Raw genomic sequence first — 26,221 nt, 5'->3', positions numbered from 1 at the left:
AAACATTTAATTTTAGATCAAATAATTATTACACTGCTCTGAAAAATCACTACACTAACTCCTAAGATGTTCCCTTACTATAATTAATTAAAAATATTGAACTCACAACACTGGTAATTACAAAATTACCATTTCTCTTTCTATAAATAGTGCTTGTGTTGATGGACGCCATTTTGAAATACAATGAAATTATCTTTTTCAAAGCCACACCCCCACATATGTCATATCTTTGAAAAGATGTCCTCTGTGGACTACAATTGGAGTTGATGCTGTGGCATATATAACCTCAAAGTAATGGACCAAAAACCAATGTGCACCACAGAGGACAAAAAAATTAATGGGTGGGTCTTTGGAGGATAATGCTCTATTAAGCGAAAGAAGACAATTCAAAGCCCTGATTGAACGTACATGATGTGTCTGTACAAAGAGAAGGTACACATATAACCGTTATCTGATAACTTTATTATCAAGTTAAAAAAAGACAATGAATTACAATATTTACAGAATATCCAGAGATAAATGGAATAAAATTGTAAACAATCATTCTAGGCAACATCACAACCCACCATCAGGTAATCAGATTTATATGGGAAGAAAGGCAAGAAGGAGAGATTCTAGTGTCAAACTATGGAGACAACAGTCTGAAAAGAGAAATGCATCGGAAACAAACTAAACATATATACAAGTATCCAGTGTGTTGTCAGCAGGGGCTTAGCTTTGGGTAAACTGGGAATATCACAGTCCAGAGACTGCACACAGTGAGGGCTTTATAGTCATTTTCTATAAAAATGATCACAGAACAACAAACAATTTTGGGTTGACAGCTTCATTACCCAGATTGTCCCAATTCATCAGCTGGGGCTTTCAAACTGGGCAACAAGCTGCTTTACAAACCTTATTTCTACAACAACATTTTAAAACAGTTTTTCTTTTAAAAAGTGACAAGCTGGTCCTGAAAAAAAGGGCTTTGAGATTCAGCACCAGCTCAGCAGGGTTTTCAGTTTTTACAGGAATGAAGAGCATAGTGGGGCTACTACATTCCCACTTCTTGTCGACTAGTTAGAGGGAGCTGAAGTCTTTACTGGTGATGGATAGAAGATACTAAAGTGTCAGATGTTAGATCGGACATGAGTCAGTTAGCTCTCAGAGGGATCTAGAGGTCGACTGGGAACCCAGATGGTGCCTTAGCCCAGAAAAAGGACCAAGCAAAAGCAATTTGTTTCCTTGTCTCTTACTTTGCCGTGTTTTTCTTCACAATACAAGCCCTGACTATTATTAGTAGAGAACTGCATAATTTTCCTTCACATTTTTAAATATTGTACAACCACATTGATCTTCCTATCTGCTCATTCCTATTAAAGTACAAAAAAGGAGATATTTTTCATTGTAACCGGACATTGTACAACAGCGTGATAATGTTGAATTGGGGACTCAAAAAGCCCCTAAGGGTTAGCTATCTTCTTTAGATTTCTTTTTTTTCTTATTCTTTTTTCGAAATGAGAACACCTAAAGAAAAAAGGGGTTACAGTATCCTTTCTGAAACACCACGGTTCAAACACTTAACGAGTAGTTTTGTTTTCTATACATGGCTGCAAACATGTGGGTTCCTGGTTCAAGACCCAAATTTCAAATTTTCCATTTCCATTAATGGTTCAATGCTTAGGAAAGACAATCACAGCAGAAAACACAGCGGGCTTGGTAAATATTTTGGTACCAAGAACACAATTACATTAATTGTGCTCTTGTACAAATTTGATATTGTGGTTATCAGAATTTTTAAGGATTGTTTAACGTTGCTTATTGTTCTTATTTGAATGGGACACAAATTTAAAATAATTGCTATTCATTATCTTATAAGGCTTTAGGGCATTCAAGCAGCAACTTCCAAAAAATACAATCTCTGCCTTTTGTCAGTATCAACAATAATAATGAAATCTTTATCTAAAAAGAAGCACACACATATGCAGGTTATGACATTTGACCTATAACGCAATTTAAAAGGGGGTTAAGTTGGGGGATTTGATACCTTTAAATCAATCTTCAACATACAGTCCCAGTGGCAAAAATGTTTATGTACGCTAAAACACCTCGTCACATTTGTCTTTTCAGTGTATCCTATCATGTTAAAACTGGAACACAAACTGTAGAAAAACATGTTTGTGGTGTCAGTCATACGTTTTTGAGGAAACGTCTCAAGCCAAGATTTGAGTTTAATGCTTAATGCCAGCCTGTCCGTCATAGTGAGCTGAAAAATCTGAATGTGGGCCATGTAGAGGGACCTGGATAGAGTTGAGGCAATCACCAAGGCTAACTGCGAAATGCAGAGAAACCTGTCAATCAAGCAAACATGGCTCCACCTATACCCAGTTCAGCATGGAATTTCATTTGTGGTGCTCACAGCATTAAAATAAAAACAATCACATACTTAGCAGCATTTCTTTCCATAAACAGCATCCCCTTTCACTTCACACGGTAGAATACTGAGAACACAGTTTTCATAGGGACTATTGTATTTAGTCAAAATAAGTTTCAATGAAAAGTGCTATTTTTCTATGCTGTTAGTATTACAAAATAAATTCCATATAACTCCACAAATGTCACAGACGAAAATCTCAGAAGTTTGGCAAATAAAATATCTGCATTGCAGGGGCAGATGATATTTATAATTTTTGTTTTCTTGTCCAATCGATACTTTGTAACCTCAACATCCTCTTTGCGCTACCTGGTTAGATTCTCTACCAGATTTTTTGTGCTGCTACTCACTGTGCAATTAATTGAATCCAATTAAATCTAATCTGATTAGTTTAAACGATCAATTTCAGAATGGCCCCTAAGGCACACTTTTGAAGTGAACCTACCAGCTGAGGTAACAGATAAGTGTGGTTTTAGCATTGATTTCCTGGTTACTTCCAACCAGCTGACATTATTTTAAAGCCATTTAGTGGCCATTAGGGGAACTGCATTTTAAGGCACTTAAGCAGTGGCTTTAATACTCAGCCGTATATCAGCCTCCTCCTAACTTTACATTAAATTGTCATTTGCGTAAGCACATACAGTTTTTTAACGGAGCCGGTTTCTGGCACATCCAATTATAAATTTTGCACTGAAAAGACAAGTGTAACCTGTATGGATCAAGAAAAACTGTAATTATGTTGCAGACTAAGGCCCCGTTTCATGGAGACGGTTCGGGTTGTATCTGCTACTTTTGTCTATCGTATAGACGGTTTGTTCACACGAGGCCGTAACGGAACCGCGGAAACGGACCCCTCAAACGATAACGGGTCCCAAGGTGGGTAGATCTGCGAACGGAACACTCTGGGGGGTCAAATTGCTCCGTGTGTACGCCCTATACGCCATAGCCCCGCCTCTCCCCACCTCTCTTGCTCACCCCTGTGTCACCCGCGTCATTGCTGATGTGTTTCGCCAACAACAACAACCGAGTGTTTCGAGTCAGGTCCCGGTATCTCGCAGGACTGTGCACCCAGCAGGAGCCTCCAGCTAGATTTGATTGATATGGACATAAACGCGAGTGAATTCTAATCGGACAGGAGAGAAAGATCTGTATTGCGGAAGTACATCGCCATTTACAGACCCGGCATATGTACTACAGCGTCTCCAGCGGGTCGAGCGGTCTCGTGTGGACACGTTTATTGAGCCGATTGCGTGTGAACGGAAGACTTTTTGGATATCGAATTCGGTTCGTTTTCGTTTCCGTCTCCGTGTAAATGGTGCCTAACTCTTGCTTTGCTCATCAACAGATACCAACTGTATGTCACATGAATCCAGCCATGACACTTTAAAAAATACCACTGTTGATATATTGACCATCTGTGCAAAGGTTAACTGTGATATAGTTTAACCTGGACTAAGACAACAGGGTAGCTCCCAGGGAACAGGAGATTAAAACGGTTTCAATTATTTGATCAGTGAAATTACAGGACAATAAACAAGGCAAAATGCAAAGGGTGTCACAGGCTGAAGGCTTATACGTAGTATAATTTTAAGGGACTAAAATATAGCAATTTGCTACAAACATTGGGGCAAAGTATTTCTACAAATGAAGGAAAGATGCTTTGTAGTTTTACTAAAATAGATAACGTGCAACTCTTTCTCAAGGAACACTTCTACACATTTAACACAAGGCTAGGATGAAAAAAGTTCAACAAGACATGAGGAAGGAAGCTCTACAGTGGGCCACGGTTTTAAATGCTTTCATATCTCGTTTGTTCCTTTTGGGTACATTTACAGTACCCCAGTTTTAGGGGAAGTGTAAAAGGTGTTTAAAATAATAAAATACTCAAATTTTGTTCATAATTTATAAATAGCTTGGTTTTACTTATGTGGGATCTCTTACTGTAGGTAGATTTGACCAGAATGTCAGCAATAAAGAGTTCTGTTCACTATTGGTTACCAATATATTAAGATCTGTCCTAGGGGACTGCCCATTTAAAGAGCTCAGCCGTTTTATGCAGCACAATCTAATACTTAAATATGTAACATCTAAAATCTAAGTAATGCGCCAACTCAAAAGCAGTCACTTTTTTTCAGGTTCAATCTTTTTTCTTTCTTTAAAAGTTCTATTTTATGATGCAACTCAGTGCTGATCTTACTCGATGTTATCCGTTTCTATCACAGTATCCCAAGAGGCTACAATCAGTTCAAGCAAACTGTTGATCCTTTTTGGTGTCAAGCATTTCTTTGTCGTCCACGTACTGGCTTGGACTTGTCAGTGATAGATCAGCGGTGTTCGCTTCCTCAATGTTGGTGTTGGACAGGTCTAAGCCTGTATCCAACAGAACAGAGGAGCCAGTGGAGGACGAAGCTGAGGCCTCCATCGCAGAAGTGGTGCTGGCGTCCATCTCACTGTTGTTAACCGTCCTAAGGGAGCAGGAATAAATGCTTTTAACATGTGGAACGATCTGAACAAATGTAAGGCTACTAGTGGGGGAACCAATTCATAAATGCAGATATACACTAATGAAATAAATGCATATGCAACCCATATGAAACATATGCCTTTGAGGCTGCACTTTGAGCTAAATGCTAATATGTTCACAATCAGAAGTCCTTTATTCATCCCACAAAGGGGAAATCTACATTGTTACAGCAAAGTATAGAAAGGGATGAAAACAAAGTAGAACACTATCATATAAAGAGCCAAGCACATAGTATTTAAAAATGAGAATGTCAATATGCTCAAGTTTACCAAGTATGTTTATGTTCATCTTATTAGTTTAGCATGCGAATTAGCCCTAACCACAAAGTACAACTGAGGCTGATATGAATGTTGTGAGTCCTCACTTTGAAAGGAAAGTACACAAACTCTAAATAAAAATGAAAAAGTTGAGAATTAGAGAAAAAGGATATAATACTAACATGCCGTGTCGCAGAACATGGCGTTCCCACTCGAGGCTGTTGGTGAAGCAGCGGCCACAGAACTCACAGGGAAGACGCTTCTCTGCCCCGCCCGGCACAGAACAGCTGCTGCTGCTGCTGGTGGGAGAAGCAAGGACTCCTGGGAAACAAAGATCAAATGATTGGTCAGTTTCAGAACAGTGTTGATTTCCAATTTGCTCTACTATTTTAAAACAATGGAAATATTTAGCGATCTAGTTTTTTATTATCAGGCAATCAGTATTACATACAAAGCAATGTATTAGAAACCTGAGAGCAGGCGTGATCAGAATTGATTAGCTAGAGAAACACTTTTTCCTTCATTGAGCTACCAGTCAAAATGTCTCGGTGAATAATAAGCCAGAAGAATGGAATACACATTTAAAAAAAAATACAAGACAGTAGCCATTTTGGAAGAAAAACACTGCTCATGAAGAATAGCTTAAAAACATTAAAAAAAAGAACAAGTCATCTATGGGACTCCCACTAATCTGGCAGTATGATTGCTTTCTTTCTTATTGCCTCCAATTTATTTGGCTTAAAATTAGACACAGGAGATTTTTTACACACTTCACATTTGACAAAAAAATTAGTGTGAACACAACAGAAAATGGCTTTTCATCAGATTTAAAAGTTCAATCCCAAAAGCTTTTGTAAAGAAATATATTTTGTGATATGCCCTTACAGCAGGGGTCTCAAACTCAAGGCCCGGGGGCCAAATCCGGCCCGCGACTTCATTTCATGTGGCCCCGCAAGAGCTTGCAAAGGATATAATACGTTTATTATACGGTTACGTGCCACTTTACAGAAGCAGGTTGCCCATAAACTACATCTCCCATAATGCATCTTGTTTTGTGACATGCGCACTGAAGAGACTTGCAATTATTTGCCCTGTACTTCTGCTTTCAGACGTAGTTAATTACTAAGTTATTATCCTATCCGATAATAATCCAATGCAGAGGCAATAATGTAACATATTACATTATTTTATGTATATATTTATGTAGTTACAACCGGCCCTTTGAGTGCATCCTTTTTGCGAATGTGGCCGGCGATGAAATTGAGTTTGACACCCCTGCCTTACAGTATGCAGGTTGTCCTTTAGATATAGACTATCAACAGAGTGAGGATGAACATGAGTAGATATTATGTAGAACAGGAGAGCAACATAGATCACTTCATTTGTATTTACCTTGTAGGCGAGGCTTCTCCTCATCCAGCCCATCTACATCTTCTTCCTCCTCCTGCTCATCCTCCTCTTCCTCTTTGATGTTGCCCTGCATAACATCATCATCCATCTCTCTCTGTTCCTCCTCCATGTTCTCCATCATGTCCATGTCTTCATCCTCGTCCTCCTCCTCTTCAGCTATTTTTCTGTCTCTAACCGTCTCAATGATTTCTCGAGCCTCCTCCTCCTCTGCGCTGCTTCCTTGTTCCTTTGTCATCTCCAGCTGGTCCAGGTTGACCCGGCCCATCAGCTCGAAGTTCCGGATCACCTGATCAGAAACAGGAGGCAACAATCAGTTTGGTATAGTGTGCTCTGGGCAGTATTCATCTTGGAGAAGTCCCTGTTTTTATCTGGGGCAACGTTCTTTTGCCTTAACAGGTGAAAGGACACTATATTTGCACAATGCATTTACATTCACGTGTTTTCAGGTCTTCCTTCTTTAAGTAATAATCTTAAAAAGTTGGTAAATCAAATGACAGACTCTCTCGAGCCAGAGCCACACATATATGCAAACAGAGTTAGGTTTATACACATACTGTATGTGGTCGCAGCTGTTTGTCTGTGTAAATAAGTGTTTGCGTAATTTGTTCACTTTTTGATTTTTCCAAGCTAAAAGTCCAATGCATCTGTCTGGTGTGCGATAACTTTGTAGTCTATGTGACCCTGGTCTACAGAAGATTATTACTAATATATCACTACCACTGCCAAGGCACATAACTTCAAACACTTGCTGAAGAAAGGGCAAACAAAAAGCCTGTTCCTGCGTCAGTTAGTTGTATTTTACTGCTTATTTTTAGTTTCCTTGCCTGATTACATATCATTTCTTGAAAAGACACATCAGTTATTTTAAAAGTTCTGTTCGCAGGATAATTAATATGTAATTGCTGATGATATGTCTGATTTGGTAGTTGTAAATTGGATTTGTCGTAATATGTGGACACTGTAAATATGAGTGAATTGACAAATAATTACCATAAACCAACAAAAGCCATAAATAATTATTGAACAGGTTATATTGAGTGTGCAAACTGCAAACATCTTCTGTTACAGGCGTTAAGCAGACAGATGAATAATACTTAACCACATCATATAAGGCTCTCTGCCTGAGTAAGGCAGAAAGTCTCTAATTATATTCTAGAATGTTAGGCTTATTAATCTAAATTTAGTTACACCAAACTAGTCGAAAGGATATTGACTCTCACCTTGTGCTCCAGGCGCAGATGCTCCTCTAGCTGGCTGCGTTGACTGCTGTCGTAATAGCAGAGCTGGCACTGGTAGGGCTTGATCTCAGCGTGCTTCTGCAGGTGCAGCTGCAGGGCCTGGTCACTAGAGCATGTGAAGGTGCATTTGTGGCACCGGAAAACGAGGCCCTGCAAGTGGCGCGACAGCTTGGAGCGGCTGACCTCCAGCGGAGCCACACGCTCCTCTGGTGAAGGGAGAGGGGAGCAAAGTGGGCTATTAGGTGGAGAAAGACATCCTACATACACAGCAAGTAAGTTATTCTAGTGGCGTTTTGTGGTAAGGTCAAATGCATGGTTTTATTTCGACTTTAATGGCATCTAAAGGAATAGTTTGACATTTTGAGAAATACTTCTAAGTGCTTTCTTGCCCACATTAAGAAAAGAAGATTGCTACCACTCATGGTAAATGTGTTTAAGCCAGTAAGCGCAGACACTTCATGCCACTCCAGGAAGTCACAGGAATAGTCCAGGAGCAGCTTTTTCCAGTCTTTATACGAAGCTTGATCTTTTCATTGTGCATTTCTCAAAATGTTTAACTAAGTTCACTCTGTTTCTGATTCCAGTTTGCATGCTGCGTACCTCTGTGCAGGACAATGTGGTCAATCATATTGCTCTTGTGTTTGGTGTGGTAGAGGCAGAGAGGGCAGCGCAGGTCTTTAGGGAGGCTTTCAGGTGCATTGTTGTTGTGACCGGCCTCCACATGCGTGGTGAAGGTATTCCTGAGATAGATCCAGAAGAACAGAAACAAGGATCATTCCAATATTCAGGATATTTATCCATTGCTTTTACATATAGCGGTTTACAGTTGTATCTCGGTAATAGTATTTCCTCTTTACTCACTTGTAGCAGGTGAAAAAGGAACAGTCTTTGCACTTGAAGAGCTTCTTGCCTCCGTGGCGGTCCCTGTAGTGCCGGCGGAGGCTCTGCATGTACCCAGAGCTGAACTCACAGAACTCACAAGTGAGGATGCTGTCTGGTCGATTATCCGCCAGCGTTGAGCTGCCAGGTGTCGAGCTGGAAGACTTCTGACTGCGGGAGGCCAGCTGGTAATGACTGAGCTGCTGACGGACATCCGCTGTCTCCAGGTATGATGGATCTTAGAGAGGGGAAATGGAGAGAAACGTGTTCATTATTATTTTGTCACATACAGTACGTATTCAAGTAGGAATAGAACAGATAAAAACAATGCCTTAAGGATTACACTTTAGTTCCCAACCTTTTTGGCCTCTTACACAAAAAGCAGAATCTAGTTGGGGATACTGCCATGTTTCAAATGTTATAAATTGTTAGTTCTACCAAGGAGACATCTCCCTATAAATGTCTCAGATGGTTCCATTTAAATGTGTCTTTGAGGCCCAGATACCCCCCCCCCCCCCCCGATCTTTCAAAGAATAGAGAACATTCCCAAAGGTTAATGCAGATTTTTGTTGCAGAACCTTCTTTTTCTTCATTTGTAATCCACAAATCCTCTAATGATCGCTGAGATGTATCTTTTGAGGGGGCCCATCTGTATTTGTAGTAATTTATCACCTCTACTTCCACCAGTTATAGCAGTAAAACACTCAAATAAAAGCAATGTTTCAGTATTAACAAATAATGTAAATATAATGATCTATCAGTCACAGGGAGCACATTACAAGTACTTTAGATACTTTAATTACATTTAGCTGACAATCTTGATGTACTTTCACCTTTTTCTTTTCAATGAAGGAAATGTTCTTGTAATTTAGTATTTTCACATACTTACATTGGTACACTTTTACTTAAGATCTGCATCCACATCTAGTCAGTAAATATGTTTTTGTAACAAAATGTCATCTTCTCTACTTATTTAAAAATAAGCTAGGCTCTAGATTGCAACCCACAAGAGTCACTGTACATCTGAAACTCCAATATTCAAATCCACAGTTTTGCACAGCAGGATGGAGTTTAATCTACTTTATCGATCTCCTCCCCATTAATCTCCTTTTTATTATTTTTGATAGATTATTGCTTCTAAAAACGAAATATTATGTAATATAGGTTTTATTTAATAAAAGACTGACCCCACTCACATAAAGAGTATAACTCTATGACTGCCATCACGTGTCCCGTACCTTTTACCCTTCTTATTTCTTTTCTCAAGAGTCTATAATATCAGTGAGAGAGCTCATCTTCTCGGCCTACTTTGAGCCTCCAACACATCAATAAATAAACCACAGTGACACTAATAGAATATCTATCCATGTGAAAAAGGCAGAGTATGAGAAAGCTTGGAATAAACTAATAACTTTTCTTATAAACGTTTACTTTACAGAATGCTTCAGATCGAATTTCTTACTTTTGCAGATGGTAGAGAGAAATTCACGCAAATCAAACAATGCCTCAATTGATTCATGTGGTTAATATCCTCTCTGCATTGTGGAGATGTATGGAGATGAGAAAGCAGATGGGCAGCAGATAATGTGTCTTTTTGAAGGGCTTAGGAGCCAAAACTGTCCATTACATCACATCAATTAAAAGGTGGAATATACTTCTGAGAGGAGAAGATAGAGGAGGAGAACGCCTTAAATATTAAGGATAACCTTAAAGCAGCAAGAACTTGGGTCTTATATTCACACTTTTAGAGCCAATCAAATCTAAATCTTTTCAAAACAAACCCTGTATTGCTTTTCAAATATCAGAATTGTAGACATCCGACTGAAGGCAGCTAGTTTTGGCGTGCTGGAGAGACATTCAATACGTCAGCTCTGCTCTCTCTCAATGCTTCTCTTGTCTTGGTAGGGCCCAGCCGACAGTGGTGGTTGGTGCAATGAGGAATGCTGCCCTGCTTCAGCTCCAGGGAAGATTCCACCGCTCCAGCAGCAAGGTGACAGCTGCTGCCAAGAACACTCTGCAAGCTGTGCAATGCACCGCCACTAAAACACCTAAAACATGGCATCACATCAAGGAGCTAGCTGCTGCAGCAACCTATGAGAGGAGGCCTCTGTGATAGGAAGGAGTCAGTGATCAACATCAAAGAAGACTGAGGTAATCAAACCTCAGCAGTCAAAACCTTCATTCTCTTATTTATTAAACCAATTTCCGATACGTAATGATTGAAACAACTGCTGTATGTTTCCGTGTTTATCGCTAATGTGATCTGTTACTCTAATAAAAAGCACCTTTGATAAAAAGGTTGAACCAGAAAATGTAGATGTTTTAGTCCTAATGTGAATGAAAGAGCTATTAAGATTTAGTTGATTACATTCTTTAAGCTATATTTTCAAGAACATGACGTGTATCATATATTTTCAATATGGCTGGATCTGCAATGATAAGTCAATTGATCTTATAAACATAAGATAAATAAAATGAATATACTGTACATGTGTTACTGTACAGGCTTATTTCTAAAAACATAGAATTTGTTTCCATCAAATCCTCTCAAGGAGTTAACACCAATGTTAAGAAACTAGATTCTGCTTTGAGGCTAGATTGAGGTTTTCTAAATCTGGCCCTGACAATCCTATCCTATGATCTCATCTCTATTAAAATGACATTATGCAGGATCTCTTACCATCCGGGTCCAAGGGAGTTTGCTCTGTGTTACTGGCCGGTCGGGGGGGCCTGGGGGCTCCGTGAGCAGCCTGGGTAGCAGCACGCAGTTTGGGGAGGGTCAGCGCCTCGCCGTGGTCCATCAGAGAGTGCTCCTTCAGCTGGCTGATGGTCATAGAGGAGAAGGGGCACGACAAGCACTTGTATGTGTGCTGCTCACCTGGAGGAAAACCGAGAAATGTAAGTAACAGAATCTGAAAAGTCTTTATAAAAAACATTGCGATAATAAACCAATCCAGCACCATAAAGAAAGCTATTCCCCTCGGAGCCAATCTGAAACAAACATGTCACTTAGTGCTCCTCGTAGTCTAATTAGCCTGATTTTGACTGAAGAAATATCAAGCTGCAATGTTTATTTTCATTGTCTTGAGGTATCACACATAAACATAATCCTTTTTCCAATACCTCAACGTGCACTTCCCTTGTAGGCAATTTGGAAAGTGTAGTACATTGTTATACTGCTTGTTGACTATTAAACAAAAAAACTTTGAATTTAAACAGGGATATATTCAAACTGCCAGAGGTAGGTGAGTCTGAAGGGGCAAATTACATTATTGAGGAACTTTCACCATAATTAGCATGAAGGCAGGTGTGCAGGTTGGTGAGACGTACACATAGGAAGGAATTTTATACAATGCCTTCTTTTCATTTCAAACTCACGATTAAGAGCCATGAATACTGACCACTGTCTTTGATTTCATACCATTACCTTATGTGACTGAGCAGCTTTGGCATCTGTGTTTAGCAGCTTTGATAACGTTTTGAAAGCACCGAACAGTGATATATAACATCTTGCTTCCTGCAGCTGTTTAATAAACTTGCTTAACAACCCTAATGCAAGCAGCATCCTGAAGAGATGCACCATAACAACCAAATCGGATCTGATAGTAACATAGCCAACCAGAAGTGGTTTATTAGGGAAAACTACTTCCTAATTGAACTATTTCTGGTGTGCATCAATCCAAAGTATCTTGGACTGTTTTCAGGGACAAGATAGGGAAGAACTAATCCAAATGAAATCACAACAGAATTGGTTTGTGCGAATAAACCACAGAAGTTGTTAACTCTGAGTGCTGCTATTGTTGTCCTAAAAACAGACATTTGAGAGCCCTCAGATGCCCCTTGAAAATCTGCTTTTCTAGTCTGCCAGTTCTGAGATTGTTCCTTTTGCGTATGCACTTGGTTCCCAGGTAGGAGCTTTTTTATATTTGCTTGAATGCGAATGTCTTTGTCTGCCATCTGGTTCCCTCAACAGCAACAAAACGATCACAGGCGGGAAAAAAATCACATTCAACCACGGACACATGTAGTCATGTTCCTTTGTACCGTGCTGAGTCCTTCATCACTTTATTCTCAAATAAACATAATTAACGATTAATTAATCTGGGCTATTTGTGCCTAAATACAAAAAGGATTCTATTTGATGAGCTTAATTAACTGTATTTAATGTTCTTGGTGAATGGTGAAGCTGCTCCTCCACAGCTGGCCATACTGGGCAGGATAAGCTAAGTCAAGCACAGCATCCTTATGTGGCAGAATGTTAGTCACTGGCAACAGCTGTAAAATGAGATTTAATGTATGTGTGTGTGTGTGTGTGTGTGTGTGTGTGTGTGTGTGTGTGTGTGTGTGTGTGTGTGTGTGTGTGTGTGTGTGTGTGTGTGTGTGTGTGTGTGTGTGTGTGTGTGTGTGTGTGTGAGTGTAGGTTTTTACCTGTGTGTGCCTTATGCAGGTGGCTCTTCAAGCGACTCACGTAGGCAGATTTAAAGGGGCAGAGTTTGCATTTGAAGGGTTTGTGGTGGCCGTGGTGAGACTGCACATGTCTGTCCAGACTGGCACAAAAAAAACAAAAGCAGAAGGGAGGATATGAGATAAGAGGATGAAAGACGGGGAAAAAGTAGATGGAAGGAGGAGAGAAGGATGGGAGATAAAGAGAGAAAGTGACAATAATAGAGAGACAGCATACACTGATTTCTACAGCAGGCTGTTTTCCGCAGCATCTAAAGCGCTCTATTCTGTTTACCTCATAAACAACACATTTCCAAAGACTACAGAACAAGGAGCCGTGGGGTGAACTCATCTACCCACAATCCCTTGGTGGGAGGGAGCGTGCGAGCGCCTGTGGGGGCAGTGGCTGTGTTTTTAATGCCAGACTCCTAGGTGGCATGGGAATGCGGCTTCTTTCTGGGTCAGGGCACATACAGTACAGAGGGATTACACCTGGGAGCTCAGAGGAGAGGAGGACTCTCGCTCTGTGTCTCTGTGATGGATACGACAAATCACACTAACAAAATGTTTGTCTCGCTATAATGTTTGTCTTACTCTCCAAGGAGGCAGGACATCTGAAAAGATTGAGGATTCAAAGGGATTTCCAAATGGTTTAGAATTGTGGTCTGTGCAAATGGAGTTTAACATTTGCAGCTGGTCTACGATTGGTTATGTATGTAAGGATGAGTTTAAAATGCACAGTTTTTATTGTTTATACAGCTTATATAATATATGTTCTCTAATAATCTGCATGAGGGATTCACAGGAAATGAAGCATGCATGTAATCCAGTATTGTTGTTTGTAATTTTATCTCATTATATCACCCTCACTGTTCCTAAAGCCATATCACAGCAGCTTTGAGTTATGCCTACTGCATATAAAACATTTCCTCAATTCAATTGGAGCTCCATGGGATGGCTTTTATTTTGAAGCAGACACAGGGTACTCAATTTTACTGATATTTAACAAATTAAACTTGCACTAACCTTAATGAAAAACACTTATGAAAGGTACATTCAGAATACATCACTGGATAAACACGTTGAAACAAATAACATTAAGTCTAAATGTATGCGTTTAATTCATTCCTTATAAAGTCTCATCCTATACACAGGGGGCAGTCATGTGGATACATTGTTAGGATTGACTCCTCTCTACTCACTTATGTCTGAAGGGTGAGACAAACTGGCAGTACTGGCAGTTGTATTTGTCTTCTCTGCTGAACATTGCCATGGCTGAGTGGCTCCTCTCATGGGACCTCAGTCCCTGCATGGACATGAAGACTCGGTCGCACTGGGCACATGGGTGACCCCCCGCTGCTAATCGCTGCTTCAGTTCGCCCTCTGACACCACGGCCCTCGCCGCTGCCACCAGGGCCGCTCCTCTTCCTCCAACGGCCTCCCTCTCTGTTTCCAGTGTCTCTGCGGCAACATCAACAGATTCTGGGGAAACCATCATGGAGGGCGAGGGCCCCTCGAGGCCGTCAGCTTCAGCTGCTTCTTCCTCCTCCATGTCACCATTCGTCAGGGTCTCTGAAGGCAGGGTCAAGGGGACCTCACTGACTTCCTGCTGCAAAAACAAAGAGGAGAGGTCTCTGTTGATTTTGTCTGTCACAGCCTTTTTGTTATGCCAACCCACAATAGGGCAATGAAATGAGAGAGATTAAGAGTAACGAGTTATGTAGATTGTCCAATGTTGATACTTAATCAGCTTCCAGATGACAAAAATAGCTGTTCACCGAAGTATCACTTAGACTCTGCCGCTCTAACCATTTTTCCTAAATCAGGCAAATCATGTTAACAGCACATAAGCGACAGTTAAGCATCTGTCTAACACCTCTGGTTCTGCCTGTGCTCTATCAGCGCAATCATTTCCACTTAAGTGTTAGTTACAGCTCTCTCACTCATCCTGTGTAATGTCAATTGGATGCATTTGTGCTGAAGATCAACATGTGGTTATATTTTTGGCTTCAAAGCTTGTCTATGCAACATCTGTTGTTTTCCTAAAGCCGCTAAAAAAACCTGTCCAAAATACTTTAATCTGGAGTACGAGCCTCTTAATGAAAGTGTTTATAGTCCAGGACAAATTATGGAAAAACATGACCGGGTCAATTATAAGCAAACTTCAACATCTAAAAACAACTGAAACCCTGATCTGACACTCCCCCTAGAAAGGAAATGAAATGACACAAAACTTCATATAACAAAACAAATAAGGACCTAAAGCAGAAAACCTTGCAAATTCGCACACCAACAAACAATCTAACTGCAAAGCAAAACTCCTCCGTCCATTTCCTCTTCCTTCATCTGCTGGAGTGCTGGCTGGTTTCTGTTGTCACAAGTAGACGGGCGATCACTGTGACTTTTTTATTGCCTCGAGGAAGCTCATTGGCTCTGTGGAAGGACCTGACCCTGCATTTCATGTGGCCATAAATAAGATGTGGCATCCAAAGGCCCAACCTTTCCATCCAGTCTGATCTGACGGCCCTCTCTTCATCCAAATGTATCAAAAACAATTGCATCCCTGGAGTTTAAACTGTAATCATGTCACTGTGATAAGCTACTCTCATTTTCATCTTCTTCCAAACATACAGTATGCTGGTAGAGGTGATCAAAATACACAACAAAAGTACTCAATATTTTGTAGCAGGCCTCAGTTGCAGAAGTGAGTACAGTACATGTTATAAGAGGAACCAAGCCTCTGTTTGGATGAGACGTTGGATCTTCAGGCCCGTTCCTCTCTCTGGCAGCCTCAGTGGAATACTAATGTTTGAATAGTAACCCGCCGCTGCACTAAAAGTTATGGCTCACTACTCTGTAACCCCCCCCCCTTTACTGCAATGGGACAGTGTTGTTTGCTTTCTCTGGGGGAAGCTGACAGACTGTCTACCCTCCGTCAGTAAGAAACAAAATGGGAAACAGGAACCAAGTAAAACAGATCACTGCAGAGCATGTGGGATGAGGAGTGTGGACGAGAAAAACCTATACAATATAGAAATAATATTATTTAATAATGAGAATAAATCCAACTCCATTTATTTACCTTGACATGTCCCTCTTTGACCTCTCCATATTGGACGTGCTTCCTCAGGTGGTTGCAGATGGCTCGGAGGGTGGGGTGCATCTCTACACAGAAGTTACACCTGAATCCTAACGGAGCTTTATTTTCAGTGCTTTCCTGTTCATCGGGAAAGAATGACAAACAATCAGTTGTTATATTCACAGTATTTGTTTCTTTCAGTTTGACATCTTTTTAAAAAACATTTTTGAATCGATTCTAAGGACAATAACATTGTATGATCAAAACCATCTGATTTATTTAGTTATGGAATATACATGAAATGAGATTGTATGTGTTAACTTACTTACTATGAAACTATTTATAACACCTTATTATAACTGTTTTTCATATTTGTTGACAGTTGAAGGGCAATTTGAAATCCACAATTATCCTTGTTTTGTTACTTAAGGTACTACTGCATTGATTGTGGGTTTACTGCCATGTTATGATAAATTAACAATACTCTCAATGATTAATGATGTTGGTACAAAACCTTTGCAGCCCATGACAAGTAGTTAAGGAACAGCTATAGTATTATAGACAGTGGTAGCTTAAAGCATAATAAGAGATGCATGGCTCAGATATTATTGATGAAGATTTAATTATGCTGGTTTTATTCTTTATTTACAAGCTTTAAGGCAGACATGTATCTATGCTTACCTTCTCAGGTTTGGTCTCGGGTTCTGTTGCTTTCTGTTTGCTGAGCAGCTGCCTCCTCCTCTCCTGCCTCATGGCCCTTTTCTGAAACTCCTCATTGTGGTTCAATAGATGTTTAGCCAGATTTGGGAGAGTCAGGAACTTCAGCTCACAGTGAGAACACTTGTACAACTCAGAGTCCTCGTCCCCGGGACCTGGCGACACCACAAAGTCCCTCTTCAAGTCATTGCTGTGGTGGTCGCTGTAGTGCATAGAGAGCAGCTCGCCTGTACTAAAAGACAACCGGAAGCATTTCAAACACTTGAATGGCAACCAATCCACCTCTCCGTCCTGCTCGGGTTCAGGTTGAACTTCCAGCACTTCCTTTTCGTCTTCTGCCATTTCACTGACAGCAACCTTCTCGGGTTCTTTGGCATAGATAACGGTAAAGTAGCGGCCAAGCTTGCTGGCGTGCTGCTTCTTGGGGAAGACACCTGGGTGGCGTTTAATGTAGTGAGAGACAATGCTCTTCCTGCTGAAGGCCTGAAAGGGGCAAAGAGAACACTTTCGTCTCTCCACAGCCAAACGCAAGTCTTCACTCATTTCTGTGTTTTCCGCTTCTGGCGGCGGCGGGGCTGCTATCACTTTGATAGGCGTTTCAGTCAAAGTCTTGGAAGCAGCCAGACAATGGGTATAATAGGCATCAATATCGTGCCGCTTCTGGTAGTGTGCTGCCAGACCTTTGCGTATAGGGTTTGTGTATGGGCACAGAGCACATTTAAAGACATTGTTTTTACCCTCTGGCTGTGCGCGGACGTTGTTGTGCTTGATACGGTAGTGCCGAGCGATGCCTTTCCTGGTGGAGCAGAAGTATTTGCAGAGCTGACACTTGAACATAGCATGTTTCTCTGTCTTATTGACGGGTAACTGGGACAGGGCAAGGTCCAACTGACCGACCTCCTGGACTTGTGCTGCACTTGATATATTACCACCACTGCATTCCGCTACTGGCTCTCTTTCTTTACCGGGAGTGAAATATGTCATAGAGGCAGAAAAGATTTCAGAGGCAGACTGATTGTGATATTTCTCATAGTGGATTTTGAGTTTCTCCAGTGTCCCATGAGTGTACGTGCACATTTTGCATCTGTATGCCCCGTAGCCTTGCCTTTGAGTTTTGCACTTGTCATCTCCCTCATTTACGTCAGGAATTTGCTCGATATCGTCTGCAAAGTCTTCTGCAGTGACTTTCACTAATGGGTGTCTCTTTTGATAGTGAGTTAGAACACCGTGGATTCTGGAGTTAACATACGGACAGTGACGACATTTATACACAGAGCTGGGGTTGATGTCGGCCTCCTGTGCAAAATCTGCAGCCTTTACTTTCATGCCTGGGTGCTTCTTCCCATAGTGAGTGAGGAGGCCATGGAGACTGTTGTACTCTGATAGACATACAGTGCACTGGTAAGTATTGTTAGAGAGGGATAGACGTGGGTGGGGAGGATGTGGGCTTTCTTGAGGTGTAGTGACAATGACCAGCGCGCCATCATCTTCAACAGGTTGGCATTCGAAAGACATTTGTTCTTTGTCAACCTGCTGGTTTATATTTTCATCTGAGCCATTTCCTTTGATAATATCCAAAAGCACAGATTCATCCCCTTTAATGGCCCAAGGGTGGACTGCCTGATAGTGACTAGTGATGTCCCATATTGTACAGGCCTCAAAGGCACAGTCTCTGCATTTGTAATGTTTAGTTTCCATATTGCCCCCTTGTTGGGTCTCCGGACCAGCCCACAGCTTGCTGGCCATGTAAGTGTAATCCACATTGTGCTCAGGATGGCGTCTTTGGTAGTGGAGCAGCAGACCCTGGGGTTCAGCGTGGGAGTAGATGCACCACTCACAGTGGTAGCCAGCCTCCAGGACGCCATCTTGGTAAGCCCAGTGTAAAATGGTCATAGCTGTGGCTTTAACAGTGGGGTGCTCTTTCTTCAGATGTTTCTTCAGGGCATAGATGTAGGGGGATGTGTAGGTACAGTGTCTGCACTTCAATGAGCGCAGTGACGTAGTGTTTTCCGGGTCCGGAGGGGCTGGGATCAATGCAGAGGAGACTGAACTCGACTGAACCATCTGTGCACGCTCGCGCTGACTCCGGACAACTGCAGTGTGACGACGCACAAGGTCAGCGTTGGCCTTAGTCTCCTTATGCTTCTTCTGGTAATGGATTAGCACTCCTTTTACAGTGCGGTTGCCATAATCACAGTGCTGACAAAAGAACAGCTCGTCCTCACCTTTCTCACCACCTCCTGGTTTCGGGCTCGTGTTGTTAGACCCATCATGACCGTTGTTTTGAAACTGCTTTAAAAACTGTTTGGGAGCTGCAATTTGAAGTTCATCCATTAATTTCATCAAACCAGGGGTTGGGGCGCCATGTTTGATATATTTTGCCGTCACTTTTACTTCAGGGTGTCTCTTTTGATAGTGGACCAGCACACCAACAACAGATCTGTTACTATACACACAATGTTTACAGTAGTACATCTCTTCATCCGAACCATACAGCGCTGTGCTCTGTTGTTTTGGAGGCGTTGCCATGCTTATATTATGTGAAGAGTTTGCAACAGACTGCGATTGATCCACCGTGATGACCTTCATGGTTTTCTGTATACGGAAATAAGAAGCCTTTTGCTCTGGGTGTTTCTTCTGATAGTGGACTAAAACAGAGTGCATGTTGGGGCTAGCAAAAGAACACACATCGCAATCATAGACAACAACATTACCACTAATAGATTCTTTAAGGTCTGCCTCGGCATTAGGTTCAGGGGTCTTGGGGGCGGTTTTCGGCACTGGACTGGAGGACGACCTTGGGGTTGAGGTGGCTGAGTTCAAAATCTTAGGGCCCGAGTTTAGTATTTCCCTCAGGGTTTGAGATTCACCCGTTTTTGGGGACTGCTCCACTACATAGCTAGAGAAGATCATAGCATTGTTTATTTTCACTGTAGGGTGCATTCTTTGGTAGTGGGGCATTAGGCTCCTGACATTGGGGCTTGTGTACGAACAAAAGCGGCACATGTATACCAGATTTGGTTGGTTGAAGTTGAGCACATTGCTTGCTTCAGGGTGGTGCTCCATGTAGTGTTGATGCAGATCGTTGTAATTTGTGTATTCGATGTAGCACTCTAAGCAGCGGAAGACTGCACTCTGGTCCTCTGAGTCCAGGATGTACTTAAAGCTGAACTTGATGTAAGGGTGCATCCTCTGGTAGTGGGTGCTGACGCTACGAGCTGATTTGTTGTGGTAATCACAGTGTTTACAGTAGAATCGTGCTATTCCTACTTCCTCTGGATAATCAGCATTCTCTTGGATAGCACTGTCGCTGGGGTCAGCAGAGATGTTTTCACTATCATCCGATAGAGTCATTGATATAGGAATGTTTCTAGGTTTTGACTTAGGGTTGCTTTTTCTTTTTCCTATTCTGCCTCCCTCTTGAGAAGTCATTGCATCTCTTGCATTAAGCTGTTGTGTGTTATAAGTGAAGACAGGGTTTTTATTGTCATGGTTTCCACTGTCTGCCTCAGCGCCGGCTTGATTTTCTCCTGCGTCTTCATCATCCATGTCATCTAAGTTTATGATCATGTCCTGTTGGCTTTGGCTTATCTTACTTTGAAGGTTACTGGCAATTTCATCAATTCTAGTTCTCTTCTTAACTGAGGACAAATCCAAAGGCAAGTCGTTAATGGACTTTCTGGCTCTTTTCCCTGTTACTAAGGGCTTTTTGGTGGCAAGTCCTAAAATGGAGGTCTGAGTTTTTTGTAGAAAGATTGGAGAAGCGTCCACATCAGAGTCCTGCTGGTCAGTCAGCTGGCTTTCAAAGGCAGAGGGATCTAGGTCATCACAGTAGGAATGCTTATGCTGCTGGTGAACCCTCAGACCTTTCAGAGTGGTGGTGGAGAAGCTGCAGAGCGTGCAGCGATGAGGATTCTGCTGGTCGTTTGGTGTGCTGGTTAACTTTTTTCCATTGACTTTGGAACTAACACTACCCCCATTAACTGGCTCCGCAGCAGTGTCATTGTGAGAATCTGGACTATCACTTGTTAGGTCCATGGTGTCTACATGTGAGGAAACGTGGCTCTGTTTGTGCGTGCCTAGTTTGAGAGGGCTGGTGCAAATGAATGGGCATTCATCACATTTATACACTGTGGTTTTGCCAGATAGATGAATGTTTTCAATGTGGCGGGAGATGCTCCGCCTGTGCATGGTGAGGAAGGAACAGAAGGGGCACTGAAATCGGTTCATGTACTTTCTAAAGGGTATTCCTTTAGTCTCCAGTAATTTATTATCCTCATCAGTTAAAAGCTGCTTTGCATCTGCTGACAGGGTCCCAGTATAGCTGGGATCATCCATATCACCTAACTCTTCTTCATCATCATCATCCTCTAAGCTGCTGTGAGAGTCCTCGTCATTGACAGCGTCGGCGTCCATCTCTACGATACTTTTGGAGACATCAGAGGAAGAGAACCTCTTGGACAAAATAGAGGAACCTGTGCTGTTGGGTGCTACTGCATTCATCTGTGTGTAATGAAAGGATGAGATCTCTTGGACTGTTTTCTCCAAGGTGTTTTCGGATGTTTTTTCTAATGGCTCTTTCTTTTCACCAACATCAATGGAAGTTATCTTTAATCTAGTCTGGCTTTGGGAAGCGGAGGGAGAATCTGGTTTGGGTGAGCTTGCACTGGCCTCCCTTTCCAGCTCTGCAATGCTGGAAACTATCTTGACCTTGTCACTGTGTTCCTTCACCACATGATCAGTCCAGCTGTCCTTCTGGTCAGTTTGATATTCGCACCATTCACAGGCAAATGTTCCCTTCATGAGTCCACCGGCTGAGTCCGATTCCTCTCCGGTCTCAGTGTATTCTGAAAGATCTCCAGCACTCTCTGCGGGAACCTTATTATGATACATTAGTTGGTGTTTCATTATCCTTGCTTTGCGTGGAGACTTGTATGTGCAATACTGACAGGAGTACACTTTTGAATGGTCGTTTTGCATTATGACGGTGTAGCCGGGCTGCTTAGCTCCCTGCGACGAGATACTTGCATCTGAATCTTCCTCCACAACATCATGCACCTTTTTGGTGTGGTTTCTCAAGAATGACTTTGATCTGAAGTAACGGACACAGAACTTGCACTGGTAAAATGGTATGTGGTTTTCAGCTGTCTGCTTCTGTGGTGTTTGGTTGGAATTGTCAGTAGAGTTGGGGCCTGAAAAAAGATGACAAAGTGTGTGAGATTTCTGCTCTAATTTAAAATGTCAGTTTCTTTAAGATAATAAAACCAGCAACAACTCATAAATAATATGCTCCTCGATGAAATATAAAACCATCCTAGTATGCAGAGTTATTTGTTTCCTAATCCTCAACAAATTAATCTGTAACATCTGATTCAATGTAGTTGACATACTCATTCCAGCTTTAGGAGGCGTATAATCCTTTTCATCCTTGTCCTCATATTCCGCCTCCTCTTCATCCTCGCCTTTGAGAGAGCCAGACCCATCTGCATCTGCAGGCTGCAGGAAAACGGTGTGCACGTCCTGAATGTGGGTCTTCAGGTCCTCGTATGACTCTGCACGGAAGTCACAGCCGTCACACTGCAACATCTCCATCACTGAAACCTGGGAGCACTCCCTGGAAAATCAGGGAAACCTGCAAAGAAAAATAAATAGAGAGAAATCATGAGGACATGCAGCATTACATGAGTTTAAACAAGAATACAAATAATTCATAAGAATCAAGGTAAAATACCACATGAGCTATTTAGAGTTCAAGTAAGTCAAATAGTATTTTCTACAGAAACGAGACCCATTGGTACTGTAGGCTGCAGAGCAATTTCAAAGCAGGAGAAATATCATTCTGTAATATACCAATATTCAGTTTAATGAACATGCCCTTCCATAAACATGAGCTTGGTGATAATACAGCATGATTACTGATGGGATTCCTGCTGTGAACCAAGAATAATCAAGTGAAGGATGGATGACACACATTTCACAGAACCATTAAGACCATGGCCAGACAAATATACAATGCTTTGAAGTGCATTATGATTATGTTTTCAAAAGCCAGCCTTTTCAAGTTGTATTTGCAAGAATTTGCTACAAAATATAACATGTTGTTGGAAATATGGCCCCTCAAGTAAATGTGACTGTGATTGCAATTATAATTATTCAGACATAACATTTGTATTTCCTTATGATTGATTTGTTATTGAATAATGCATAAGACAAATTAAAATAGCACATTTTTACTTCTAATAAAACTAAATCAATAGTCAAGTATGTCACTGGTTGTCATTGGTCCGGCAGTGGCTCAGTTAGTAGGGGCTTGGACTGTGAGCCGTAGGGTTGCCGGTTCAAGTCCCCGACCAGACCTAAATATGGAGTGTGGACTTCTACTTGAAGAGGTCCCAGTTCACCTCCTGCCCTGCCGTGGTGCCCTTGAGCAAGGCACCGGACATCCCCCTTCCCCCCTCACTCCCATTGCTCGCCGGGAACTGTACAATAGCTGCGGTTAAAAGCAGAGAACAAATGTCACTGTGTGTGCTGTGTGCTCTGCATGTGTGACCATTAAAGAGGGTTTCATCCCTACCTATTCTCTCTCTCTCTCACTGAAATGTTGTACTGCAAAAATTATATTCTCAAAACGTATTATTTAAAACTGTAACAAATAACCACTGTCTCATTATGAAAACAAAGCCACACTGAGATACTCACAAATCTTTATAACAAAATAATATTTTCCCTAAAACAATGCTGTCAAGAAACTCTGATAGAGATCCTCATCAACATGACGAAGAGGAGAATTCAGCAGATGCTGATGTTACTCAGAATACTAAGAAGGTCCCATTTTTTTAGCATGGCATCAATCTAAGAACAATGGAGGGACTGCAGAGGGATTATGGGCTGATTTGTCCCATTTGTATTACCTTGGGATAAGCAACAGCTGGAGAGCAGCCCCACAGCTCAGTATTTAGAGCAGACTATTCCATCAGATTGTATCAACTGCTAGTCTGAAATAAGATTGAATGAATCAACGGAGAGATGAAGGCTTATGTCTCTGGGCTGCAGTTTGGACTTGGCCAGAGAAATGTAGTTGATGATGTGCCCATCATTTCACAGCTATTTCATCATCGCTGGCCATTTTATCTTGAAAAAATATAAAATAACTAAATTGAACATGTAACTCACACTAGTTATACGATGGGCACCTAAAGGGCACCCTTTTGGTTCTTGAATAAAAACCTAATTTAGTGGGAATGCTGTTAACAGCATTCCAACTAACTGTTATTCTACGCACGAAAAGTTTATTATTATTCCGCCGACTTATTTTGGCCCTCTTCTCCTCCCGCATTGGACATCGCAGAAACTCCATTCAAACATCAAAACCTTCAGCTTGGTCGGGAATCGATGGCTATTACTTTTCTCATTCATAACTTTCATAATTCCAGAGATACATCCCATAATACATCAACATTTTAACATTGAAGTCAATGGAGAAAATCTTCAGACTTCAACAAATCTTCATGCAATTCAACTGCTAACTGTTCATTCATACTTTCATTCAGACACCTCATTCCAACTTTAAAATGTTAAACATCTTTCTGACATTATTAGTGTAAAACTACTTTTAAATCTGATTCTTACTTTTAGAGATATTAAACATTGTTCAGACCTTGTTTTAGAGGTTTTCTTCACATTTTAACATTAACTAGAGTGTGTGATGTCACAGCTAGAGTGGAGGACAGCTTGAAATTCGCATTCATATTTCTTTTTAAAACTGCCATAATTCCCAATCCCTACATTCTTGATACATCATTTTTAATGATAAACGTAGGAAAACATCTCGTTGCTTGAAAAATGACAAATGATTAAGCAAAAAATAATTAAACAAAGTGCCTCTTGAGGGCATGAAGTGACAAAAACGTTCAACATGTCTCCATTAAAGCCCATTGTAATTTCAGGCAGATATTTCCTCACAGCAGCAGCCGCACACCTTTAGTTAAACTGCCAAAAAGGCCACATTATTAACCCGAAAGTACACAAAAATTACACTTCAGATACTCAACTTCCTTGACATGCTTCACGTTTTGAAATTTCACAGACATCTGTTACGGTTCTTCCACAAAACGTTCACATGTAAGAGGTTCAAGATCTCTCATTCAGAACAGTGAAGCCTTTGAAGTCTAGGCACCTTGTTAGCTCAACTATAAACACCTGTGCAATGGAACACGATGATGTCATCACTCCAACTGACATGCTCAGAGCAGCAGACTTCAGATAGCAGTGTGCAAACAGTCCAGCCGTGAAGACATCTACGTGATAGTTTTGAGATTTCTTCGAATGCCGTTGCCATGGCAACACAATGCTCGCTTTGAAACACGGTTTTCTCATAACTTCAGTGAAAATACTCCAAACAGCCCAGAACTTCACAGGTTTGGTAACGATGCAGCCATCAACGCATCTAAGCGTAGTATGGGGTGTCATCAAATGCCGTTGCCATGGCGACGGACCACTCACCATGAAACACGATCTGGCTGTAAGTCCCATCGACACGGTCCAATCGTCCCCCAATCTTCACTTGTTTATCACCGGTCCATGCCTCAACAGCTCTACGCCAAATCTGAGATCTCACCATATGCCGTTTCCATGGAAACGCATCCCTCGGCATAAAACATGATGTCGCTATAACTCCTATGAAAATGTTCAAAAAGTGCTCAAACTTCACGTGTGCTAACAGTCCAGCCGTGAAGACATCTACGGGAGAGTTTTGAGATTTCTTCAAATGCCGTTGCCATGGCAACATAATGCTCGCCTTGAAACACGGTTTTTCTCATAACTTCAGTGAAACTGCTCCAAACGCCCCAAAACTTCACAGGTTTGGTAACGATGCAGCCATCAACGCATCTAAGCGTATTATGGGGTGTCATCAAATGCCGTTGCCATGGCGACAGATCATTCGCCATCAAGTTAGTTCAGAAGTTTGCAGTTCAAATATTCTGCTGCTTTTCCAAGCCTTTTTACTTTATTTTCTTCTCTCATCACACATTCAAGCCCCCAGTGTTCATGTATCATTTCAATCTCAAGTCTTCACTTTCTTCTTACACATTACATTTCAGCAGAGCAGTTTAGCGTCAGATTTTCAGCATAAAGCCTTCCCACTAGCAATTTCTTCAGGAATTGCATTCTCTAGTTAACATTACTATCACATTTTAAACATTTCTGGAAGCATATGTTTAGATAAAAGCTGGTAACTGTGGTACATGCCATTATAAAAAA

General features: G+C 41.4%; 1 protein-coding gene across 2 annotated transcripts in view; it reads right to left on the bottom strand.

Moving 5' to 3' along the window:
- Window positions 1–441: 441 nt before the first annotated feature.
- The window catches only part of znf462 (zinc finger protein 462), a 44,086-nt gene continuing 18,306 nt past the window's right edge, over window positions 442–26,221 (bottom strand). For both annotated transcript variants that reach the window (XM_079656697.1, XM_079656698.1), the window contains exons 2-13: window positions 22,351–22,592; window positions 16,925–22,152; window positions 16,247–16,381; window positions 14,367–14,773; window positions 13,150–13,268; window positions 11,402–11,599; window positions 8,704–8,959; window positions 8,443–8,582; window positions 7,825–8,048; window positions 6,587–6,890; window positions 5,377–5,515; window positions 442–4,878 (exon numbers count right to left, since the gene is read on the bottom strand). In XM_079656697.1, the coding sequence (XP_079512823.1) occupies window positions 4,659–4,878; window positions 5,377–5,515; window positions 6,587–6,890; window positions 7,825–8,048; window positions 8,443–8,582; window positions 8,704–8,959; window positions 11,402–11,599; window positions 13,150–13,268; window positions 14,367–14,773; window positions 16,247–16,381; window positions 16,925–22,152; window positions 22,351–22,552 (7,572 nt within the window). In that variant the 5' untranslated portion in view covers window positions 22,553–22,592 and the 3' untranslated portion in view covers window positions 442–4,658. The remainder of the gene's footprint in view (window positions 4,879–5,376; window positions 5,516–6,586; window positions 6,891–7,824; window positions 8,049–8,442; window positions 8,583–8,703; window positions 8,960–11,401; window positions 11,600–13,149; window positions 13,269–14,366; window positions 14,774–16,246; window positions 16,382–16,924; window positions 22,153–22,350; window positions 22,593–26,221) is intronic.

Source organism: Notothenia rossii (genome assembly GCF_949606895.1).
Source record: "Notothenia rossii genome assembly, chromosome: 11".
Taxonomy (NCBI): domain Eukaryota; kingdom Metazoa; phylum Chordata; class Actinopteri; order Perciformes; family Nototheniidae; genus Notothenia; species Notothenia rossii.
This window is presented reverse-complemented; position numbering and strand designations above follow the sequence as displayed.